The 25,491-nt window shown below is 39.0% G+C and overlaps 1 protein-coding gene across 1 annotated transcript in view; it reads left to right on the forward strand.

Annotated features, from left to right (window-relative positions):
- Window positions 1-1,270: 1,270 nt before the first annotated feature.
- MALT1 (MALT1 paracaspase) overlaps window positions 1,271-25,491 on the forward strand; it is a gene marked incomplete at its 5' end in the record, with an annotated part of 29,896 nt that continues 5,675 nt past the window's right edge. Inside the window, 12 exons of the mRNA XM_010168534.1 lie at window positions 1,271-1,437; window positions 5,869-5,990; window positions 7,070-7,220; window positions 10,500-10,678; window positions 11,262-11,358; window positions 12,087-12,119; window positions 13,591-13,617; window positions 14,613-14,645; window positions 16,471-16,674; window positions 22,238-22,415; window positions 23,791-23,865; window positions 24,754-24,881. Coding sequence (XP_010166836.1) covers window positions 1,271-1,437; window positions 5,869-5,990; window positions 7,070-7,220; window positions 10,500-10,678; window positions 11,262-11,358; window positions 12,087-12,119; window positions 13,591-13,617; window positions 14,613-14,645; window positions 16,471-16,674; window positions 22,238-22,415; window positions 23,791-23,865; window positions 24,754-24,881 — 1,394 coding nt within the window. The remainder of the gene's footprint in view (window positions 1,438-5,868; window positions 5,991-7,069; window positions 7,221-10,499; window positions 10,679-11,261; window positions 11,359-12,086; window positions 12,120-13,590; window positions 13,618-14,612; window positions 14,646-16,470; window positions 16,675-22,237; window positions 22,416-23,790; window positions 23,866-24,753; window positions 24,882-25,491) is intronic.

Consider the following 25,491-nt stretch of genomic DNA (forward strand, 5'->3'; position numbering starts at 1 on the left):
GGATCCGGGACGTGGAGCCCATCTGGTCTGGGGGATGTTTGCCGGGTCCCGCCTGGGGACTTCCAGGGAAGGAATCACGGGGTGCGGGTAGTGTGGTTCCCAGCTTTGCACCGCTGTACCTGGGAAGCATCCCCCTGGTACCTCACCTGACTTTCCTCAGCGTGAATGCAGCCAACTGCTTGCCCTAGGCAGGGAACATGGAAAACGTGTGTTGACTGTTTCCTGTAGCTCCTCTTGTCTGTATTAAACATACGGATTTTCTCCAACGCTTTCTGCCCAGGTCACGTTCTCTAGATGGCTTCCTGATCACTTTACTTCCTGTGACTTTTCAAGATTTTGTTTACAGGGTAATATCTCAAAAAAATGAGGCATTTCAAGTGCAGCACTGACTGTATATTGTGAAGATGAGTTCTTTCTCTGTTATGACTGTATTTATTAATACAGGGCAATAGAACCCAAGGACTACAATATGACCCCTCTGTAGAGCCTGCTGCTGTTTGTTTCTCTGTATTATCCAGTAAAATACTATGAAAGTATAAGTGATAAGTGAAAATACCTCATCTCCAGGTTTCCGTGGCACTGTGATTTAATGAAAAAAACATTGATTAATCTTTATGGGGAATATATAAACTTGCGTTCCCTTTCTGTAGCTGTATTAATTTCCTTATTATCTGTGTTATTTTAATCTGCTGTGATTGAAAGTGCGTGAAGATTTAACACCAAAATTTAAAACTCTGCATGTTTATACCTGGACATGAATTTATTTGAGCAGTTAACTGCACTGTAGCAGTAGATGTATGTATCAGTTAAGCTGCCACAGTCGCTTGTTTTAACAACTACTGTGAAAATCAAAGTCTTCCTGGACTTTCAAGTTAGATTCTGACTCACTCTTTATTGCTTCTGAATTAGGCACATGAAAATGAAAAGTGCTGTACTTGCTTTTCTGCTGAAAATTTAGAAAGTGAAAACTAGAAGATTTATTAATACATTTGGCCAGAATTCTTAGGTACGAGCATCGGTGGTTCTGTAGCATCCAGCTCACTGGTACCACTTTCTGTCTTTGGAGGTGTCACTGTATAACCTCTGAACTCCTGAAACTTGAAACAAATACTGCAGATATGCCCAGATCAGCTAGGCATTTCCCATCTCTTTTTTTTTTTTTTTTTTTTAAATCTTTTTGATTGTCTACAGATTATTTTCAACTCTGCTCCTTTCTGAGGAAAAATTAGTAAGAAGGTCTATGCCATGACTTTGTCATATTATTTTGTAGCCCTCTGGATTTAGAGCAGTGTTCCCTCAAAGTGCTGGAGCCAGAAGGAAGTCCCAGCTGGAGTCTCCTGAAGCTGCTGGGAGATCGGGGTTGCACTGTGGTGGAGCTTGCGGAGTTCTTGCAGGCCCTGGAGCATACAGAGGCTCTCCAGATTCTCAGCCATTCAGGTCAGTTCTGGTTTGTGCTCTCACTGCTGCTGTATGTTTTATACTGGAAACAATGAAGTATTTGTTTTCTACAGTAACTAAAAACATCTTTATTGTTTGAATTCTAGTAATTGGTATTCATATGATTACCATAGTAATTGGCTCATATCATTCTGAAATTAAAAGTAAGCCGAGTAGATAAGCAGGCTTAATGCAGTGTTGTTGTAGACTTGGACTTGGCTGCGTGGATATGACAGGTGCTGTGATTCCCTCTGCTGACTTGGGTTCTGTGTCAAGCTATTCCTTTGGGAGATGCTCATGGAACTGAAATGGTTGAGTTAAAAAGACAAGTAGTGTTGCCAGCCATCTGTTCAGGCTACGGGTTCTGTTAACTGTGTTTTGTAGCTTACCCTAATTGAAGGGAAAGGGTCCAATTAGTGCCAGTTCTGGTGCATATTGGATCCAGCCCAACTTGCTAATTGGACAGAAAAAACATATTAATTTAGGATAAAACTAGATTATTCTCTGCTAACATGTTCAGCTTGCTTCTTCACAAAAAGTCTAGGAGTGGGACAACGCAAGGGAATGCACAGGTGAGACCATGTAGACCAAGTGCTATAGTACAAAACCAGGGCCCTTTTTTATGTCCTTTTCCTTCAGGATGTGGTGAAGTTCAGCTTCCTAGGAAGTTACAAAAGCTTCTTTTTAGAGCAGGGAGTGGAAATGAGACTAGATAGCTCCTTGCCATACTGAGAGCTGTCCTGTTCTTTGGACGGTGTGAGAAAAGAAGCCATGGGCTGAGAACCGTTGTTAAGACAACCTTGGAATTTTTCGAGTAAATTATGATCATGCTTTGCAGCCATTGTGTCTAGTTAAGGCTGCTGCTTCTTACTGTGCTAGGAGGACCGTGGTGTGTTGAATGAGTTACGTGATAGCTTAGTCTAGCTGAAGTATATCACTGTAGGCTTGACAGGGAGAGGGGGAACTGGTGTTATATCAGTGTGAGTGGATTGTGCTCGAGGGCAAGAGTTGAGGTGGAGGCATAGGTGGTAGTGTGCTGTCCTGCTCTGTCAGTGCTTGTTCCTTTTTGTTGTTCTCCATACAGCGGTTACTGGGGCAGTACTGAACACAAGAATGGTCCTGGGTGGTTACTGGGGGAGTGCTGAACACAAGAATGGTCTTGGGCGGTTACTGGGGGAGTGCTGAACACAAGCATGGTCCTGGGCAGTTACTGGGGGAGTGCCGAACACAAGCATGGTCCTGGGCGGTTACTGGGGGAGTGCTGAACACAAGAATGGTCCTGGGCAGTTACTGGGGGAGTGCTGAACACAAGCATGGTCCTGGGCGGTTACTGGGGGAGTGCTGAACACAAGAATGGTCCTGGGCAGTTACTGGGGGAGTGCTGAACACAAGCATGGTCCTGGTTCACACTGTGCTACAGTGTGCCTGCACTGAGCCAGTGATGTGCTTGCTTGATCTGTGATCGTCTCAAGTATCACCACTCTTGAATTGAGCATTTTTGTGTGGCTGTCAGTTAAGTTACATTTTGAAATATGTACTGAAGACTAAATCCTGGGTAAAACAGGAACTTGCTATGTAGCAGAATTGTGACATAGTGGTATCAATTAGGGAGCTGGATAGATAGCTAAGATATCCTTCTATTGAAGGGAACAAGCCAAGAAGTAGAACTTGTTTGTCTCTCAGAGCTTATAGACGTGCCTGCCATATTACATTAACTCCATAGATGATCTTCTTATAAAGACATAAAAGAGTAGTAATAGTGACTTTAAAACTTCTCCTTTCTGGTAATGAGAAAGCCTAGGCAGCTTGTTCCTTGGGCCACCTCTCTGTCCTTTTTCTTCCTTTTTTTTTATCTTGTCATGTTGCAAACTTGCTGGAAATGAATGAAATGTGAAGAGCTTTCTCCCAGGCTAAGAATGAAAAAGGCTTAATATACAATTTGTGGCATTACAGTCTAGACCTTGTGCAGCCTCACTGAGTTGTGGTGATTGAGACAAGAGCAAAGAGGTGTTTTTCCTCTGCAGGTCTCTTGCTGCAGCAGTTTAGGTGCTTCAGTCTGAATGTGAGTAAATGAGGCTGAGTTTCCAGAAATGACTGAAGAAGTGTACCGGTGTGTAAGCCAAGAACCACACCGTTGGGTCATAGTTAAGATTATGAATGCTTCATTTGCACTGCATGTTTCAAAGTCTGGTAACTGTAAATGTCAGTTTGCCATCCTTGGTGGTAAAACTCAAGCTTTGCATTTTCCAAGGAATACTAAAGAAGAATTTGTATATCTTTATAATCAAGTCACAAAATTGAGCTAGAAGGTTTCCTTTTTGAACCATTAAATTCTGTGATGCTTGCAGGAATTAGCTGTATAGTACAGAATGAATTGCAGGAAAATAAAAGAAACTGTGAAGAAATTATGAAACAGATTTCTTAAAACTTGTTTGTAATTCTTCAAAGGAGTGCAAAATATTAATCTTTCAGAGAATTTGTTTTTCTGAACTACTTCCATAAGAGATATTAGTGATACAAATCAGGAGAGATTTAAAAGAAAAAAAAAAAAAAGTGGAAGTCCTTGGAAAGAACAAGTTGTCTTAATTTTTCTGTCCTTTATATTGAAATAATAGAATTCCTTTTTGTCTTGGTTAATGTTAGGTGATTGTGGTGCCTAAAAACTGTACTTAACACGATGCTTTAACTATATGAGAAACAGCGGAGGAAGTGTTAAATGAGGAACTGAGGCAGCGATCTTGAGGGTATAGAGGGAAGTTATTTTAGAGGAAGAAAGGCAGGGAATGTTCAAGTCCTACAGCTACTCTGGAGTAGCTGCCTGTGTGATCAGCTATTTCAGAATAAGGTTGTGTGTGGAGGAATACAGCCTGTTTCCCTGCTAGATGAAGATTATGTGACTTCCAAGTGTCGTACAGTTTCAGTCTGTTGACCACAGGGTTTGCACTCGGGGTTCAGCCCATTGATCAAATTATTGTGGTTTCATTCCTCAAACGTTCTCTGTGAGGAAAAAGTTCTGATGTATGACTAAGCCGTTAAACACATGGTGAAGGGGGGTTTGCAATAGGATGGGAGGGGGGACAATCAGGCAGATGACACAAACTAACCAAAGATCTGTTCCCTACTGCAGAACATCATGCTCAGCAAGAAAAGGGAAAAGAGGGGGTTTTGGAGGGGCTAGCCATCTTTTGCCTGGGCTGGGCATTGGCCTACCCACGGGAGGTGGTGAGCAGTTGCCTTTGCATCACTTGTTTTGTTTTCTTCCCTGTTCTTCCACTCATCCTTCACTTAGTAAATGATTATTACTATTTTTTTGTTTGTTCATTTTATTTTGACCTCCAAATTTTCTTGGTTTTGTTCTTCCTTACCCTCTTCCCCCATCCCACTGCGGGTGGGGGACCATGTGGTGCTTATCTGCCCACCGGGGTTAACCCACAACACTAGTCTTGCAGCAACTAGTCATTAATGTGTAGTATTGCTTGTGGTCCCACTGGTCCCATTGCTAAATGCATTTTACCATCCAGAGCAAATAATGCTTTAAACTAATGATTTCTGATGTTTTATCAGCTCAGTGTTGCTGAACGCCTTGGCCATAGGTCCAGGTATTCTTTGACAGCAATGTGAGGTTAAACTTTCTATTCTACACTTCCTCCCCAAGCCCCTTCTGATGACCTTGGTTGTAGCAGTGGGTCTGTGTTTGCAGTCATGCTGTAACCAGATCTATGGAATGGTCTAGGTTAAAAAAACAACCGGATCATATCAGACCGGTATCAGAATTTCGCTCATGCTGTTTCCTGGCAGTTAAAATTTGAAGTGGAAAATTTTACCTTTCAGACTGGCAGAAGAGAACCCCATCCCTGTGTTCTACAGGAGCCAAAGGCATAAAGCTGAAACCAGTGTTTCAGCTGATGAGGTTGCATGAGGAATAGTAGAAGAACGCACTATGTTGTAATTAAACTAACCTTCAGTGTTTTGATCCATCCCTCAGGCTGTGCTTAATCTTAATCTGAAGATGAACAATTTAAAGACATTGTTGGGAGTGATCAAACTCTTAAAACTGGGAATATCTCTCCCAGAAGGCGTCTGTCGTGCCATTGAACTGTTATTTGCTTTAGGGAGTAGAGAGGGATTTAGTGAGCAAGAGGGATTGTAGTATCCTAAAATTAACAGGCCTGAATGATCTACTTGAAATCTTCAATAAACTCTAGAGTACTGATCAATTTAAACATGGATTTTGTGTAATATAAGACAATTTTGAATGTCCTAAAATCATATTACTAATTGGAACTGCATGTGTACACAGTACAAACAAATTTTTTTCAAGAATATTTGATGACAGAAACTTTCTTAGCTCAAAGGTCAATTTAAGTGCAAATATAAATTGTAGAATTGTATTTCTTAATAACTTCCCTATATTTAAATTCTTTTTTAAAGGTATAAAGATTGTTGTACAGCCAGACTCTCAAGCAGTGCTCTCTGGTCAGGTTGTCAAGCTGTGTTGTTGGGCAACAGGACACCCATTTGTCCATTACCAGTGGTTCAAGCAGGAAAAAGAGGTAATGTTTGATACAGAATATAGGTTTTTTTAAATAGTGAAAGTAATAGGTAATTATTTTGGATTAACTGTTACTCTTATTTACCGTGAGAGAAGATTGCTATATATACTAATAAAAATAGAAATTTAAGAAATGCTGCCTGATGACCCTCTCAGTGTGGTAAAACAAGAAGGTGGTTCCTTATCTTCAGACCACCTCATCCTCGGAGCCTGATCTCGGAATGCGACAGCACGGAAACTGTCAGTTTAGCTGTCTCTCAAACACAGACCACTGAGAAACTGCCACACTGGAACAAATGCCAGTCTCTGCTGGTCTTGGACAGATGGAAACTGGTTTCCTAAGAATGAAAAGTTGAAGGCCTGAATTTGGTGGTGCCACAGACTTCTTTGGTAACATACTGGCATGCACGTGAGCTGGTATCTCTGGAATTTGAATGGCAGCACTTATACCCGTATTTCTGGTCCTGATTGTCCTTCTACAAGATGAATGCATTTTTTTCTTAATTTTATTTTATTTTAAGTACTGTTTTTAAAAATGCAGTAAGTTAATGGTATTTTAAATTGCTGTTAAGACTGAAATTTTTAACAAATTTCCTACACCTTTCCAAAAGTTTATCTAGATGATTAAAAACATGGCTTAAAAATATGATTACAGTCATTTCCTGTTCACTACAGTTAAACTACAGAGGTAGTTAAAAATTATTTTCCTGTGAAAGAATGTTACAGTTTCCTGGTCATGGTTGAATGTATCTTAAGTCTAGAGCTGGCTGGAGTAGTGCTTAAGAAATTATTCCAAGTTATTGGTGAAGAAAGGTAAAAATTACTCATTTCAGGAAGAGCTTTTCAACTGGCTTAAGAGCTCAGAATTGTCTTAAGTAGAGGCATATGAATAATTCTTGGAAGAAAGCCTGTCTCTGAGCTACTAAATAGTAGATCAAGACTTTCTCATCCAAGAGCTTCAAGTAAGTGAAGGAGCTGAGGCTAGTGTTATGGACATTGAAATAAATACTCTGATGTTTGATCCTGGTTTAGATTAAATCAATCTAAATTTAACTATCTCTTGGTTCACCTGTAACTCAGGTTCCCCAGGGTAATTCTCCAGAGCTGGTGTTGAATCCGGTGAATGTTAATGATTCTGGATTTTACATCTGTCGAGTGAACAGTGAATCGTCCTTTGTGTTCAGTCGGTGGGCACGTCTTGAAGTTTGTGATCTCCAGGGTACATCTCATGGTGAGTGGCAAAAACATTGTCTTCTGAAAGCCTGTCTTCCCACTTGGTAGCGGAACTTGGGTATCCGTTGCTGCCTTGCACAGATGTGGAAGAGGGCTGATTAAAAATGCAGTATCCAATTATTGGGCTCTTCTGCACGTGTCTGTTGCAGAATGCAGGTTTGCTAATACAATCTTTTCAATATAACCAACACAGGTCATAGTGAACACATGCCAACAATTTACTGAAATAAACCCGAGAGAGGAAGAAACACATGAGTTAAACTGAGTCTTTTTGGTGTGAATTGCATCTTCATGGGTTTTCTAAATGGTCAGCTAACAGTCAAATGTTACCTGCATAAGAAAAGCCATAGTAATTCATCTGTACCAATGTAAGTCCACATGGATTTATGGCGCTGGCTTGAAGATACCTCTGCTTCAGTGATGGATTAATCTCCATCTGCAGCATACGTGATGAAAGAATGGAAGTGGAAGAAGCATGAGGAGCATGGAATAATAGCAGAAAGCAAATAAGATTAAATAGCTGTCTACTCAACAGTATCCAGCTGGTACTGGGATTTGTTAGTAGAACAAGGAAAATCTTGGAAATTTACGTATTGGATCTAGTATATTTATTACCATGGATTTATTTCCAGACTCTGAGGTTACTGGAGTGGCATCTTTTTGTTTTCTGGTGTGTGTAGGTTGGTCATTTGTTTGTTTGTTTTACAGGATAGTCAGTTGCATTAAATAGGCACTAAGTCTACCCTTTATAAACTTGGAAATAGCCTGAGCTTGCTTGCTATTGGGCTGAAGATGAGTGAGAGAGAAATCAACTGCACTGCCTTCAGACTGTGAAGAGTACTTACTAGTACTTATTTTGTCTTGTGTCTCGAGTCAAAGGTGTTTTCCACTTGCATCCCACATATAAAAATTATTCATGTCAGGAAAAGAGATAGAGAGAACCAATCTTCCAGTAAAAGATCAAAAGCTATTGCAATGTCATTTGAGGTGACGTTTTTAGATCTTAATCTGAAACATATTCTCCGTCCCTTATCTGAGCAATGATTTATTCTGCTTTTCCTTTGCTCCTACTTCAGGTTCTATTTAGTTAGAAACCTGCAGGTTTAGATCTTGCTGATTACACCAGGAAGCTGAGATGCATAAGCTTGTAATGACTACTTAAAAAAAAAAACCTGAGAAAAACAGCCGTATATTGTTTCACACTTGCAAAAGTTTTGGTGCCTAAAGGGCAACAGGTGTCCCCAGACTAGTGCTTTGCTTTATGTTCCATGACTCTTGGCCAACCAGAAACCGTAGTGGAAGTGAATTCTGGTATGTTTAGGTCTTGGTGATGGATAGAAGGATGAAGGGCATGATGGGCTCCTTCCAATAACTTTCTCTCTTAGGTTGCTTACAAACAAACCTGCAAGGAGTATGTAGTGCTTGCACTGAGTGAACGTGTTCCAGCTCCTGTAGCGTTTGGCCTGGGATTAGAGGTGTTTCGATTGAACTAGATGACGCTGACAGTATCATTTGTGCAAATGCTGACTAGGTATGAAATCTTCAACTGCTGACTGGCTTTTTTTTTTTTTCCCCTTTTTCTTTTCCTGCTCCCTTGGTTGCTTTCTTTTTTCAGATATTTTTTCCTCTTTTCTTTGCTTTCTGTTTAATGAGAGCTTGACTATTCTCCATTCTGTAAAAGCTGTATTTCATAGCTGCCTTATGAGCTTGTGATCAGTGAGGCAGCCAGACACAATTCTGAAAAGTCATGTTCTCTTTCCACATCTGTGAAAAAATTACATCTGTAACTTTTGTGTTCTTTGTCTTAAAGACTAACCCTGTTTTATTTGACTACAGCAGCAGTTCCTTTCCATCTTATCTCACTTCTGTCCTTCTGTCCTAAAGGGAAGTTAATTCTTTACATTTTGTTGAAAGATCCTGATACCAAAGTGTGACATTGAGAAGGATGGAGAGAGAAGGTTCTGTAAACAGCTGAATGAAAGGGAGTAATGTTTATTTTGACAAATAAAAATTTTTTCTATGATAAAAGTTACAGAAAACAAAGCTCTCTAAGAAAAAAACCAAACAAACCATTATAGAAGTTGATAGAGAACATGGTAAGCCAAGGTCTCTGTATTTGAAATGCTGTACAGCACTGGTCATATCACAGAATATTTGCTCAGTCTTTTTACCAGTATCAAGTCTGCATTAGGAAATAGAGCTTTCTTTTAAAAATGCTAGTTAGCATTGATCATAAATAGGAAACATCTGTTTGTAAAATGTTTGAAATACAAGTTTATAACGCTCCGAGAAGCGCAGACGCTATTAGAACAGAGATATCTGTATCACTGTCTCCCTTTATTGTACTATGCAAAGGAAAATTACATCACCCCCTAATTGTCAGTCAGGAATAGCTCTGATGACAAAACCTGTGTCTACGTGTGTAGTCTAGAAGTAAAGATGAGTGACCTTGCAGATGAGATCAAAGATCCCTGCTCTGACCTTTACCAGTAGGTCTGGGCTGGCTGTAGTGTGTGCCAGTTAATCAAACTGTTCAGTACACAGAGATCAGAAACCTTTTCAGTGGAGCACCTGTGTGTGTGTGTGTGTGTGTGTGGTGGATGTTTTAAAAATTAATTTCAACACTTTGCTTCAATAAACTTTGTCATATATAGGAACTTACATCAGCTGGGCAAGTTTTTAATGCATGTGGTGTTTTCTCAGTAAGTTTCTTTCCCAAAGACATTCCTGTGTGGGGACATGTCAGTGGCTGATGTTTGTTAAGCGTTTTTAGCTTTGGGCTTTTTTAGCATGTTTACCATCAGGTTTGATGCTCAGTTTAGAATGAGAAGAATAGGGATATGGTAAAGCTAACTGATTGTAAGTTTTAAATTCTTATTCTTGTGTCCCCACTTACACACAAGATCCTCAGTCTGTCCTTCAGTAGCCACTCTTTGTACTTCCGCGCTTCTCTGGAGCCTTTGTAATCCTATAGATCCTATAGGCAGGAACAAATAATACAAAGATGGTTCTGCTTTTTTTTTTTTTTAATTTTTGGAGTATGTTTAATGTGCATTCTTTCTTACTTTTCAACTGAAGAAGTGGAAAGCCATTGCTACTCATTTTTAGCATACTTTAAAAGGACAAGTAACTTAATTTCATTGCTTCTAAAACAGTCTGTTGTAGTTGCAGGAAGTTGCATCCCTATGTCATCAATTCTTCTTAGTCTATATGTGGTTAGATGGTCTCAGCCTTTCTTTTCTTTTTTCTTCCTTTTTTTTTTTGATTTTTTTTTAAGGGAGTTTAATTGGTTTGCCTGAAAACAAGTTGCACATTTGTATTCAGCCTCAGCCACAAAACCTGACAGTGGGGGATGCTTTGATACTAGAATGTGGAGCTGTTGGAAACCCAATTCCTCATTACCAGTGGTTCAGAAATGGAATTCCCTTGGCAAATGGGAGCAAAAATGTCTACATGGTAAGTTACTGCAAAGTGCCAGCTGTGGGGGACTAATGTGTAACCACCTTTAACTTATCACATAAAGCTTCCTTGCAGAAAGTAACTTCTTCATTGCCTTGATAATCTTTTATGGAACTGCTTGCTCTAAGGTGCTCTGTTCTGTTACTCCCTTGCCCCTACTGTTCTGAGGCTCTCGGGCACATAATTTTAATCCTGAGCATGTTTCAGATGGTGGTCACGGGATGTAAGGCTATAGTGTATTTTGGATTAGTGTGACATATTGACATAAGAAAGATTAAGTATGAGTAAAAGTGAAAGCTTCTCTTTCTGTCCTGCACTGCAGAGCACTCTGATTTGTACGAGCTGTTGCATTCAGTGCTTAATGCATCCCAAGCCTGTGGGGTGGATTTGCATTCTTCCTTCAATTCTTGAAAGCATTTCTAGAACACACGTGCTGTCCAGCCTGCTGAAGAACGAGAGTATCAGCAGCTTTTGGATTTGTTTAGGCTTTGCTTACTCCTTCTTGTATGTGGGCTTAAACTAAACTGATACAGGTATTCTTTTGGGGTCTGGAGGAATGACTGTGATGATGCTTGCACAGGTAACTTATGTGGATGTGGAACATCAAGGGACATATTGGTGTCACGTATTCAATGACCGGGAAGATCAAGACAGCAACAAGATAGAAGTCGTTATAGGTAAGGAGTTTTTCTGTTTGATATAGCTGATTTATGAGTTTCTTCCCTGTCATTAGAATTTATTTTTGAAGCTTTCAGTATTAAGCCAAACACATAGCCTTCTGTATTAGTTTATCCATTTGTTAAAATAGCTGTGCTTGCTTGCTTGCAGCAAATGGACTTTGAGAGCTTACTGTGGCAGTTATAAAGTGCGTTGGGGTTTTATGGTAACTAGCATAGAAATGCTATCACTTTTTGGCATTGCTAGCATGTATGTTGCTTGTCAGCAGATTACAGACTGATTTCTTCATGGTTTTTGACACATAAAAACCACTTTAACCCTTGTTGATGGTATGAACTGTGTCACACTGAGTCCTTCAGCAGTCAGGACACGTGAGATTATTCATAGCAAGCAAAATAAATGAATGTAACACGGTTTAGTGTGTGTGCATGTATTTGCAGTAAACTAAAGAGAAGATGATCTGTTTGTGTAGCTTTCAGATATATCTGGGAATACTATTGCATAACTCATACGAAAATTATTTTCCTATCCTAAGAAATATTCTAGTTTAGTACTCCTGAGTTTTAGTAATGCTGACTATACAGTGTTGTGGCCAGTGCTGATTTATACTGCTAGAAAATGAGCCAGCAGAGAAGGTTGGAACTGACCTTTGTCTTGCACTTTGTCTGATAACTCTCATAACTGAGAGCAATTGTCTTCCAATTTTTTCCCCCCCTTAAAACACAAGGAAGGAAAGCTATGGCAGTGGAATGCACAGAAGGTAAAGTAAATCTTTAGTTGTGAATCAATTTTTAAAAATTAACGATGGGGATGACAGATTGTTGAGTGTGTTGGTGAAAGCATATATGGGTGAAGAGCTTCAGTCTATTTTAAAACAGTGGTGTGTGGTGCAACATTCCTTCTGCATGTGCTTCTCTCTCCTTTGCCTCAATACCATGATGTAGAGCACACGGGAGAAAAACCAAACTACTTTCTTCTTCTGTAGTATTCAAAGTTGTTTGGTTTTTGCACTGTTTTTGTGTCCTGTGCTTACAGTTTCTATTTAAATGTAAAGATGCTGAGATTTCTGGGGCTGGGCTCAGGAGGCAACATCCTTGCAAGAAAAGCTGAAGAGGTTTAGGAACCCGAGTGACTTTAGAGAGCTGGATAGAGCTAGTTCCACAGTCAGCTCTGCATCTGCAAGAGGTGTTTCCAGCAACTTGATCAGGATGATTTCCATTCCCCTTTGCACTGCTGCAATGGGGAGAAAGAGTTGTATTGTGACCTTTAATGTTGATACCATCCCTTGATTATGAAGCATCTCAAAGTTCTGTCATATTTACGTCATAGGGAATCATCTCTAGAGATGGAAGGCTGCTTACAGCAGCACCCCCTGCTTACAGCAGCACCCCCCCAGTTTACCTACCAACAACAAAAAAACATGCATTTGCAAGGTACAATAAATGGCACTCTACCCTATCTTTTCATAGAATCATATTATTTTATTGGAATTAAACTGCTCTGCAGCTTTTCTTGTTCAAAGTTTAACCAGAGCTGATGTTCCCCTTTAGCCCTTTTGTTAAAGGTTTAACATTGTGAGGGGATTGTGTACTGTCACTCACTGGAAAATACAAGTGACACGTTTTGTGTCAGCCACTTCCATGGCATAGCTTCTGAGACCACTCATCCCTTTGAGCCTTCACATCTTTTTGGGCCTGAGGGTGTCTGCATGACCTGATAGAGTGCTGTGCAGGAGCCTCCTCCTTACCTGTAACTCAGCTACTCCTTGAAGCACTGTAGTGAAAATTGTATCTGAAGTCTTTCTGAATACACATGGCTTTACAAAGTAAGAATTCTTGCTCAGGATGTTGCTTTTTCAGCAGTCCCTCAGACAAGTAATTTTTCAAATGGGTGATTTTGGCGTCTTGTTCCTTATTCATTCAAGCTGCTTGCATGCCTGTGGGATGGAGTCATAGTATATGTTTCTCCCTTTGTTTTTAGATCTACTATATTATGATGCTATGTCTAGCATAGGTTAGTATGTTGATGGATTTTCTCTTCTCTGCATGTGGAATAAACATATGAAAGGTTAAATTTACAGAAATGCAAAGCCAAAAGTATTTTAGAAAAGTAGTTTGTTTTCCAACTTCTGGCTTCTATTAATAATGGCATGGCGCTTAAATTTTTCTTAACTGATTTTTTTTTTTTACTTCTTGTTCAAACTGTGATTGTATTGGTGTATTTCTTCACAGAAGATCTGAGTGATCTTCAAATACCAGGTGAGTGATAAGTCTTGAAAAACTTTAGTTTCACATTCTCCTTTTATGTTACAAATCACTGAAACATATTTGGTTTGCAATATGGAGTTTACATTATTTGAATGTATTTATAACTGGGGATTTAATAGGGGCAGATACCATGTCAAGAGCAGCACAGCCTTCTGGTTCCAATAAATTAACTTTAAGGATATAGTGAATCATAGGGTTGCTGTTATCTTTGTAACATCACAAAAGCTGCTCTTTTATACTGCATGTATACTTGTACAAATACAGAGGGAATTATCTTTTGCTTTCTTTTCTGTGTCTTCTTTGGACTCTCAAGTTTTAGTACGTTGCTACTTTTTCAGATGATTAAGGTGAAAAAGATGTAGGGTGTCTGGCTGTCACCCATGATATGTTGAATTGGTATATTTCTTAAATTTATGTTGTGATTTGAAGCCTGTTTGATGCTTTATTATAAAAAAATAGATCTGGAATAGTACTCTATAAGAGATTGTACCTGATACAGTGTTCCCAGAATCTCAAATCACAAAGGCCATGCAATTTCCTGGGTTAGACATCAAAGACAGGTTTACTTTTGCCAAGACTTAGTTTTAATCACTGAAGTGGTACTATCGTGATACATAACATGTCTGTGTTTCATTTGGAGAGGATGAACTGTTTCAGGTGCTACTGAAAATGCTGATGTGCAGTTTGCAATATTCAAAATTATACTGTAAGCATCTATTATTTCTTAATTTATGGGACTAGCTATTCATATCCTACTAGACTATGTTTGCTGGAAGCGGGTGAAGGAAATCAGATAAACACCACCACCATGACACCCCAAAACCTCACCAAAACAAAACCAAAAGTTACTGGTACTTTCAAACCAGTAACTTCTAGGCAAAGCAGTAGCAATAGGCTGTGGCTACATGGAACATGTGGTTCACTTTCTGACATTGGCAACTATGGCTGCAGTTACTGACAATCTGATCTTCATCTTTTTCAAGCAGACCTACAAGAACAGTCAGATCACAGACCTGTTGGTAAGTAGTTTTGTAGCTGTAATAACGTATGTGTTTCATATCTAGGAAATAGATTTTGTTTCTTGTGAATATTGCTGCTTCTGCCACTGCTAGTGAAATAACTGTAGGGCGTGTACATAGCTGCAGGGAGGGAGACTTCTGTGTATTTTTATAGTCCTTTATAACGCTTGCATGCCCTTTCAGTAGTAAACTATGGTGAGGGCACTAGTATTTTTAGTGACCCGATGGAGCGTCTGCAACTTCTCCTCTGTTTCAGTGTACTGTTTCAAATTCCTCTGGCCATGGCTTTAGCCAGTGTCTCACTCCTTTACTGTGAATACTTTTACAGCTGGAGATAGCGGCGTTAGGTTGATGTGATAGAAAGGGTTGGTAGTGTCTGCTGAGGGGGTGCTGCCCCTGCGAGCTCAGCTCTTCCCATGCAGTGTGTGGGTGCTTGGATGCTGAGCTGAAGCTCATAAAGGTAGATGGATCGCGTATGTGTGTCACGAAGAATAGTTGCTGGGGTTTTTTAATCACGTTCTTCAGTTTGCGCGGCAGACTTGCCTGTGGTCAGGCGTGTTGTCTTGTTCATGCCAAGCCAGGTGGAAAAACTGCTGGCCTCTGTTGAAATTTTACCACTCAGGTTCATCAGTATGGGAGGGGCTGTAAGTGCTCCCCAGAGTCCTGGTTCATCTTTTCTAAACTAATGAGAGAGCTTGTGCTTTTGAAAGTGTTTATCAGTGGCAGTATGCCACTGTCACTCAGTCTCTGCTGTTTAAAATAGTTTACGCTGTTCAAGGCCTTGGAAGTTTTCCAGCTGCAAAAATGTTGAAAACATATTGTGTGAAGGAGGTGAAATGTTAGACCTTGAGGCTTTGGACAGACACTCTCTTCTGGATCTCACACCCCCAGTGTGGGGGTACTGACTCTGAAGCAGGTTTGGGTCATTCACGTGGTCTCATTTGCCACCAGAGCTGTGGGACAATAATTCCTCTTGGAGAGAAGTAACAAGCCAGGGAGGAAATGCCTTGCTTTGAATAAGTGCCGTTCTGTAACTCAGTGTGCAATTTGGGGATAAAAATCAGACTAGTGGTCTCTAAAGCATTTCTGTCAAGGTGACTTTTTTCCCCTTTCATTGCTACTTTGTTTCTTATGACAGAATTACTTCTGACACTGTTAAAATCACAGTGAATGTATCTCCCTCCAAATTTTGTAAATTTCTCAAATCTCTGTCTAACTGATTTTAACCAGAGCCACAGTAAAAAGAAACCTTAACAAAAAGAAAAAAAGCTCTTTACTTCTGACCTGTAAATGTCCAGCTAAATGTACAGTGTTTTAGAGAGACAAGACATGGCAATGGAGATGTGAAAGTGGTCTTTTGTGTCTACTGGTTTTTTGTTTATTTTTTAAGAAGCATAAGAAAAACTAATTTTTTGGGAAAAGTATAGTGGCTGTAGCTTTGGCAGCTTGCCATGAGAATTTTCAGGTTTATTAAATTTCTTCTTGCGTGGGAGAATTCAGTAATATTCTGTGCTTTCAGAAAAATTAAAGAAATGGGAGATAGCCTTAGTGACTCACTTCTTGACAGATTATCCAGTCTGAGGTGCATCACAGTTCAGGTATGTTGACTGTCAGACCACACTGAAGTGGGTTTTTGGGGTTTTTTTGATGAGGAGAGAGTTGAGCTGTGTTGCTGATGTAGAGTGACTTTTAAAATCATATAAAATATTGTGCCTGAAGTGAGACTGGATGCTATTTTCACTTTAGAAGAAGTTTAAATTTAAAGGTTTTGAACCCATGGAATATATAAACGTGCTGTGGTTTTGTTTTTCCCTTGTCTTTGCAGCAACAGACAAGGTAGCTCTGTTAATAGGAAATATGAGCTACTGGAATCACCCCCAACTCAAGGCTCCGATGGTAGATGTCTATGAATTGACCAATTTGCTAAGACAGATGGATTTCAAAGTTGTTTCTTTGCTGGATCTTACTGAGTCCGAGATGCGAAATGCAGTGAATGAATTTTTACTTCTCCTGGACAAAGGAGTATACGGTAAGAACATGTGATAACTCTTATGAGGTAGGTCAGTTTTGTGATGTATCAAGTACACAAACATCTGGCATTTACCTCTGCTAGCTCACTTTAGGTGACAGTAAAACAAACTTCATGGTAAATAGCATGTACATAGAATGGGAAAAGTAAGTTAAAAACATCACCAGCATATCCTTTGGCTTTGGTTAAAATGTTATTTTTTCTTTATTCTTAGATAAAATGTTTGAATTTTTTTCTTTAACCACGCCTAAAACCGCAGTGCACTTCTTTGATAGTACTGCTGTGTGTGTCTGCTAAAAGCTGCTGCATCTGTGTAGCATATTTGACAACATGCCCTGCAGAAGATGCACATCTGTACTAAGAAGTTGATAGTGCAAGTTTGTAGTAGTCTCTTACTACTAGAGCAAGAACAGTCGGTTGTGCTGCCTGCATCAGTGTGTTATGGAAACAAGCGAGTAGCAGAGCAGTTGAAAGCTGTGTAACTGCGGTGTACAGGACTACATGTAGTCTTGGACAGCAGTCCTGGCTGCCTTAGGAGACCTCTTAAACACCTTCTTCATAACTTCTCCTCCTTTGTCCTCCTCCCTTCCCTGTGCCTGCCAGTTAATGATTTAGATGGTGGGGTTGCATTTCTGCTGGGGAGGTGGGGAACAGCCCTAAGCACAGCATGGAATGTGTTCTGGGCTTGCTGGTGGGACCCTTCTGTTCATCCCCTCTCTTTCTACTGGCTGTCTGCAGAATGCTCTTTCCGCCTGGATTTCCTCCCTTCTGGCGCTCTCTAGGAGGGGCTGCTCTGCTCTCTTAGCCCTGGCTGGCCAGCTCTGTAAGGAACCGAGGAGGAGGGCTGCTTTTCTTTGCCTTGCCAGTGAGCTGCACTCTCATACCAGGTGTGTTGGGGCTGGGAGGAGAGGGGGACGTAGCAGCAAAGCATGTCTCTCATGAAGATGTTAAACTGAAATATGCAGTACAGAAATAAGAGAAAAACATTGTGCTTTAGAGTTAGGGCATAACACCCTGCAGATTGGATGCAAATTTTTTTGCCCTCTTCTTTTTTGACACGCTTTTAGGTTAAGTAGAAATCCTTATTTTGAATTGCTGATTCCTTTCAGTTACTGTGATACTGGCCTGGCAAGCACAGAGTTTTTCATAATGTCCTTGACAGGGAGTGAAAGAGAGTTCTGCAAACCTGGATTTCTACTTCAAAAAGCAAATTGAAAAGAAGTTTGTTTATGTAAAATGGAAATGTAGGTCTCTTATGTCTATGTACTTTAACAAAGTAAAATAAACGAGAGAAGAATTCACATTATCCTTTGCAGAATATGCCTTGCATGAGGAAAGGCTTTAACTGAGAAATTGGTGAGCTACGGACTTCGGGTTTTGACTTTCTGATTTGTCAGTAATAAAGGACTTTTCACTGAGTTGAATACTAAGATTCCTGTTTGGGCAGAACTTGGGTACAGCTGTTGTTTCATAGCTCTGTGGAAGATCTGAACATAGAGTATAAAATTTATTCTTTCTGTGTTTTTGCACATTAGATGGAAAGCTTAATAGTGGTTATGCTGCTTAAGCAGGCAGCAGCCCTCAGGTTTAATTTTTTTTCCTTTTTCTTAAACTCTTCAGACTTAAAAATAACACCCCACAAAACCCCAAGGCTCTGACCTTTAAATTGTGGCATCACTTTAATGATTGTGCTGCAACATCTCATCAGTGTTGGTTTAAGCTGTAGGAAGACAAATGAAGCAAAGTATGCTTACTAAAAGATGTGTGTTTAACACATTTCATTTTTTTTTTTCTCTTAAGTTTTTGTTATTCAAGTGACACATCCATTTATTAAAATACCTGGAATAGAATATTAATAATAATTTAAAGCTCTCCTCCGCATACTGCCCAGGAGGTGCCTTCTGCTGGGAAAATGACTGACCAGTTGGGTCTGGTGTGCGTTACTGCTGCTGATGTGCATCGATTCTTAGATGAGTACTCACATGTTGAAGTGTAAGTTCTTCTGTGGACTTTGAGGAGTTTGCTGCTGACTTCCACTATTTTTGTGATTTTTCTAAAAGCTATAAATGACTCCATAAATTACTTAGAACAGAGACCAAAAAGCTCTGCCAGTTTTCCTATTTAAATTACAGAATTCCTGTAGTAACGCTCACCCAAGAAAACATTATTTGATTCTTTTTTGGAACACAAGGTCAGATTATTTCTTAGTATGACTTTTTAAATGGTGTGTTACCTGATGCTGTCTGTGCAGAACTGGCTGATCTGACATTTGGGCATTTATGTCAGAGCCAAAACTTGCATGACATGAAGACTAATTATGGCAGTAAAGTTTAGTAGACTTTCTGATAGCAGTTTGCTTTTTTTGTTCCCTGGGAAATAGATATGCTTATGCATTTGAGTGAGCTTTTAGATTTTTGCACCTTCTCAATTTTTTTCTATAATTGTTGACATGAATTTAGAAAATAAAGTACTGAAAGCCTTTATGAGTTTCTTCCCAGCACCATAGGAAAGCTCTTATAGGGCATATTTTTGTGGTTTTATTTTTCCAGCAAGCTGATGTTTTTGAAAGGTGAGCAGACTATTCTTCCAGTAGTGTGTGGCAATCACTACTTTGATTTAAATGGTCACTTTGTTCTTTCTGGATAGTGACTGTTAATGGCTTAAAGCGTATAAGAGATGTTGTCAGTGCACAAATAGAGAATGATTTATTGCGTTTTTAGTGGGCATAGATCGAAACAGAAGAGGCAGAGTGGCCTTTTCTCTCTAGTCCTTGTTATACATATTCATGATGCCTAATATGACATTGGGTAATTCTTGCTTACTGCCAGGCAAGTGGTGTCGCAGATATCATTCCTTAAGAACAGGAGTAGTAAACAAAGTGATGATAATTGTCTCCTCTAATGTCCTAGTTTATGTTGTTCTAAATGTAGGCTGCAATTAATATTATATTCCACAAAGGGTAAAACCATAGGCTCATATGTTTTAGAGGCTAAAAATAGTTTGACTGCTTTCTTAAAAAAAGAGAGAGAGAGAGTGAGAGACAGATATCACTTAAATGCTGACGTCTATGTGGAACTTGAGCCTACTTAAAATTGTTGTGCCAAAGTGTCTAATGAGGCCCTCCAAACATGTTTACTCTGCTTACTCTGGGTATGCAGAGATTTATTTCTGATCCTGAGCGCAGCACGTTAACTATTGCAGGTACTCATCAAATACCACAGTCTTCTGCTCAAGGATACAAAATAAATGTAGTTGTTATTTCTGAAATATTTCTATTCATTGAGGAAATACTCTGATAAATAGCGCTTTACATTAGACTGATGTCCTTCAGTGAGTCCAATTATGTATCTAACGTACACTCAGCTATATATAATCTGAAGTAAACCCTGATTTAGGTCCAGATCCAAACTCTGTGTAAGTTAAATTCAAGAGTTTTCTTTTAAGTTAGGACAGGACATGGCCTCACGCACTTGACTCGTTTGAAACTACCCCATCTCAGGTAACCATTGGAATCTTATAAATAGCCCGGCCTTGATTTGTTTAGGTTTTTAATCATGCACTTAAAATTCTGTGCCCTTTAGAAATCTAACTTTTAATTGGATAAAGCTGTTGCCATTTTCTGAGACTCTGGCAGATGAATAACCATTAGGCTCTTTGCTAAAGTGAACCTTGCATCCTGGGGTTTACCTTGTATGCACTTGCTGGCTGCTTACCTCGACTATGCCTGTTTCCCAAAAAAAGAAATTGAGCACTGCTGATTGAATGGAGCAGTTTGTAAGGTCTTGACATAGTTGTTAATGACTTCAGAGCTTCCAAATAAAAGAGAACCAAAGGTTGTAGTTATATCTTGGTATTCCTTTACAGGGAAAAGTGCAGGGCTGTGTGAGAGAAGTATTTTAATTTGTTGTAACTCTCTATGATGAAAAGGTAAAACCAGCTAGAATACCTGCCTGCACAGGCTGACTTAAATGTAGAGAATTTTAGGATGTTAGGGTCGGGCTTACTTTGTTTTTTCTGAATATTCAAGTTTTGTAGTGTCAGAAATTTCACAGCTATTTTTGGTAAGAACAGTGACATAAGAAGACCGTATCTCCAGTTAGCATAAAGTGTCATATCTCTGTTGACTTTTATTCAGCTGCAACACTAAACACTAATTGAAGATCTGACCCATAGACTGCTTTGTATAGATAAATAAAAATTCTTTTTAGAAGATGGAGCTTGCCAAAGATAAGCAAAAGCAGTACTGTGAACTGACAGTAGGAAAATTCCATTTGATTGTACAAGTTTCTGGTAACTGCATTTTATGGCAGTGGAGGTTACTAATGCTAAGATCATCTAATCTGACTGCAAATTGATATGACATTAATATTTGACATTTTTATTCGTATAAGTAAAATCTACACCTTATGTTGCAGTTCCCTTCTTCAGGGTTAAAGAGTTTTTTAATTCCATTATATGTTTTCTTCGTACAAAACTACTGCATGTTTTATTGAAGATTTTAAATCTTAAAATATTGTAGACTGTTATGTATTGATGAAGGGAGGTGACTGTAGGATAATCTTTTTTGTCTAGGTAAGCATACAAAGAATTTGTTTAGTAGACCTACAAGAGTCATGAGTCTGTAACCCTAAAGAGGTGTAGATGGAATCAACTAAAGATGAGCTGTTGGTAGTTTGGGAATGGGAATGTCCTACTAAATATGATCACAGAATAATCTTTTTTTTTTTTTTTTTTTTCTCCTCTTAAGTGTAAAAATATTTCTTATCCCTACCTATAAAAAAGACAAAAACAAATGGAGAAACTGACTGTACAGAGGAAACAGCAAAACTAAAAACTTGGAAAATTCTCTCATAGTGTAAGCAAGGTTGTTCTCTGATTCTTTTTCTAGTTAAGCTACTTTTAAGAATTGCCAATGATTAAGATAAGTAAAAAAATAAAAGTTAAAGGAGGATGATTTTAAAGGTGACAGCATCTCTCATTAAAAAAAAAAAACCACCCAAACTCTTCAGCGTTATTTTTTTCCTAGCTATAAAATCTGCACTGACTCACTGCTACTTAAAGCTTTGTAATTGCACATGTGGAGAAGATGTTTTACAGTTGGCACGCTTCCTTGTTCGTTTCTGTGAGTTATATATGATGCATAACAGATCACTTGTTAGAGGTTGTAACTACTTACAGCATTTTAAGAGTATTTAGCTTTTGTTTGATGCAAATATCTAATTGATTCTGTGGCATGAGTGATTTAATTTTTTAAAAATTTGTTGTGTCTGTGTATTGTGAAGTTGACGTTAATGTGGCCCCCCCACCTCCCCTTCTTTCCTGTACTAACAAAGTTATATCGATATTAAAAAAACTGCTTGGAGCAGCTTGAATCATCTTTAGTTGAACTCGATGATCCTAAAGGTCTTATCCAAGAAAAACAGTTCTATGATTCTATCTTAATCTCCCGCAGACACATAGTGTGGACACAGTGCATGAAGTTTTTGACTATGCTAAAATTTATAGAAATGTTCCAACGTTCTCTTGAACTGTGTTTTCAGTCACGTTTATTTTGAATTCTCAGGTTTGTTATACTATGCTGGCCATGGCTATGAAAACTATGGAAACAGTTTCATGGTTCCTATTGATGCTCCAAATCCTTACCGATCTGCAAACTGTCTGTGTGTGCAGAACATCCTCAAACTAATGCAGGAAAAAGAGACGGGACTTAATGTGTTCCTACTGGATATGTGTCGGAAAAGGTACAGTCTCATCATTCATGAGTAGTGAGAACTGAGGTTACAATGTTTGAGAGATGTTTTTGCTTCACGATAGAGGGAGAGGATATAGTGACTGTGGTTTTGGGAACCAGTTGAGAAGTTCAGTTTATTCCCTGCAGCAATAGATTAAAACTGAGCCTGTTTTAAAAATGAACAAATAAATCTGAACAGCCACTTCAAAGGAATAGCACAGGATCTTGAGAGAAAACTGGACTTCAAGCTGAGGAGGAATCTTTAGTCTAGGCTCAGAATTCACTGTCCTGGGTTCTGAGTAGTCACAGCCTGCACCTGAGCGCTGTTAAAGAGGATTTACTCATAGTCTTATTTTGCCTTTGGCCATGGATGGAAATGTGAAGCTGGTGATTAGACTTTCTGTTTCCATGGGTAGATACTTGCCTCTTGATTTGAATGACATTTATTTCTTCTTTTTTTGTTGTTTAAAAATTAGAAAATATCAGTCATTAGATAAAAGTGAAATTAGGCATCTTAAAGAAGAAAAATTGCCCTTTCCCCTTGCATCATTAACCATCTTTATCATTACAGAGAGGAAGGAGAATTCATATGATCAAAGGCATGTTAACTTAACAGGAGGGCTCAAGTGAAGAGCTTATTTTAGAACTCTTAAGAGACGTGGATTTGGTGGACTGCTTTTGTGCTGGTGATGTTGTATCTTTATTTAGAGCTTAAAAATCAACCAATTCACCAGATTTTTCTGAACAAAGTACTATTTTCTTTCCATATTAAGAGACTACTATGCCCGATTAAACTTGCACTTGAAATCAGCTCTTCAGTCAGTACTTCTGAAAATTAGTCTCTAAAGAATGTTTCATAATAGAAAATTGCTAGTGCTTTAGTGTTTGTTGAGCCTCTAAACTTCACTGCTAATGAAATGCCAGTGACCCAATTCTGCTTCACAATCTGCTGTCCAAATAGAAAATACTACTCCATAAGCCTCATGTTAACTATGCAGACACCATGCTTTGGGGGGAAAAAAGCAAACAAACAAACAAAAAAACCAAAACAACCTACATGTAGTGTTGTTATAACCTAAAATGGCTAGTTATCAGAAATCATTTTTTAGGAGGTTATAGCCAAACTCTATATTAGTTAATAGAGCGTGCCCTCATCTGGGTAATGCATGATATCTGACTGTGTCTTTACATTGTCTTCGTGAAGGGTGTTGGTGACACTGATTTTTGTCTTTTAGCAGTCAGGATTCATTCCAGAGTTGTAGAAGAGAAAAAAAATTACTGTTTCTGAACTATGCTGGTTTGCTATTTTGAACAATTGTAGAGTTTGTTACCGTTATTGGTTCTCAAATTATTATTTTACTTTTTTGTGTTTCCATTTATTGCAGAAATGAATATGATGACACAATTCTTATTTTGGATGCTCTGAAGGTTACGGCCAACATTGTTTTTGGATATGCAACGTAAGAAAATTTTTCTCCTCCTGTGCCACCGAGGTTTTGAAACCAGAAGTGACTGCTGAGATTGTTCAGCTATTCTTTTACAGACAAATACTAACTGTGATGTTAAAGGACCAGTAATTTATATCCATGTCTGTGTCCTCATGCTCTCTTTTTTACTTTGTTCTTTGAATCCTTCCACAGTCTAACTGACTATGGAAATCCATATGTAATGATTCCCAGTACTTAATGTCCCCATTCAGCCACAGGGCAAGCCCAGTGAGAGAACTGCTTTCAGCAAACCAGAAGCTGCTGGACAGTGTTCCTGGTCTTTTTCTAATGGTTGCATGTAGGCGTGCTGTAGTCAGTATTATTTATTAGGGATGAAAAAAATGCAGAGAAGAAAAAAGCAACTTTTACCTTCAGACCTGTAATGTTCTGTTTCTTTGTGGTAATGAGGAAGGGGCAATTAGGTCCTGTGTGTTGCTAGTGGCACTGACTGCCCTGTGAGTTTCAAGTACTGTGGAGCAGTTGATGAACTATATCCTACGTGCTGTACCCTCTTTGATCATGTGTCTCTTCTCTCAATGCAATTTAAAGTTCTAGAAAAAAATACCAGAAATATAAACTAATGAATTATTGGAGGAGTAGCATATAGATTGGTTCCTGTGTCATATAAACATTTTGACATCAGCTCTGGTCTGTGACTTGATTGTGAGTGACATCTTCCCACAATGAGTTGCTTGCAAATGAACATGAAGAGCAGGTTGGCCTTAGACACAACCTAATTTTCAAATTGTAGGATTTCTTTCCCCCATTCCCAACATAACTTTACTCCTTTGTCCTCACATTGATCTTAATCATGCAGATGTTTCAGTGTTTTTTCCTTGTCTGACACTGGTGATCTCACAGGTGCCAAGGAGCAGAAGCTTTTGAAATTCAGCAGTCAGGGTTGGCCAATGGAATCTTCATGAAGTTCTTGAAGGACCGTTTGTTAGAAGACAAGAAGATTACTGTGCTGCTTGATGAGGTTGCAGAAGGTGAACTCCAGCTTACTGTACTAACAGTCTTCTCAGCCTGCATTACTAAAAAAATTTCCGCTTAAATGTCATTTTTCTCTTGTTGCATTTTGTTAAAATAGCAGCTTTTATCAAGAAGCAGGTGCTACTGGGCAGCATGTTAACAAAGATCGTGATATTATAAAGTGATTGGATCTTTAATAGTGATTAATTTTATACTCTCCTTTTTAGTGAACCTTACTTGTTCTGAGTGTCTTTCTGCATGGAGCTTTGGATTGTCCACCTGCAAAAATTACCCTTCTGTCTTGTGGTGTCGGCTGCTAGTGGTAGTCCACGTTCACTTAAACAGTTAACTGAATCCTGCCTACCTCAGAGTGCTATAGTGATGATAATTATTTGCTCTCTGTCAAAGGTTATAAATGCATTATAACTTTATAAGAAGTTTACAAATTTTATCATGAACAAATATCCAAAAATATCTCACCCTCTTCCTCCCCTTATACTTTTTGTCATTGCTTTTGAGTGTTCTTAAGTGGATTAGTATTCTCTGAGATTTCTCTCTCCTCTTCCCCCCACCTTCATGGTTTCCCCATAAGAACATGTCACAATTCTGCTGGCACCCATTTTCCCT

This window comes from Antrostomus carolinensis, unplaced genomic scaffold (genome assembly GCF_000700745.2).
Source record: "Antrostomus carolinensis isolate BGI_N321 unplaced genomic scaffold, ASM70074v2 scaffold18965, whole genome shotgun sequence".
Classification (NCBI taxonomy): domain Eukaryota; kingdom Metazoa; phylum Chordata; class Aves; order Caprimulgiformes; family Caprimulgidae; genus Antrostomus; species Antrostomus carolinensis.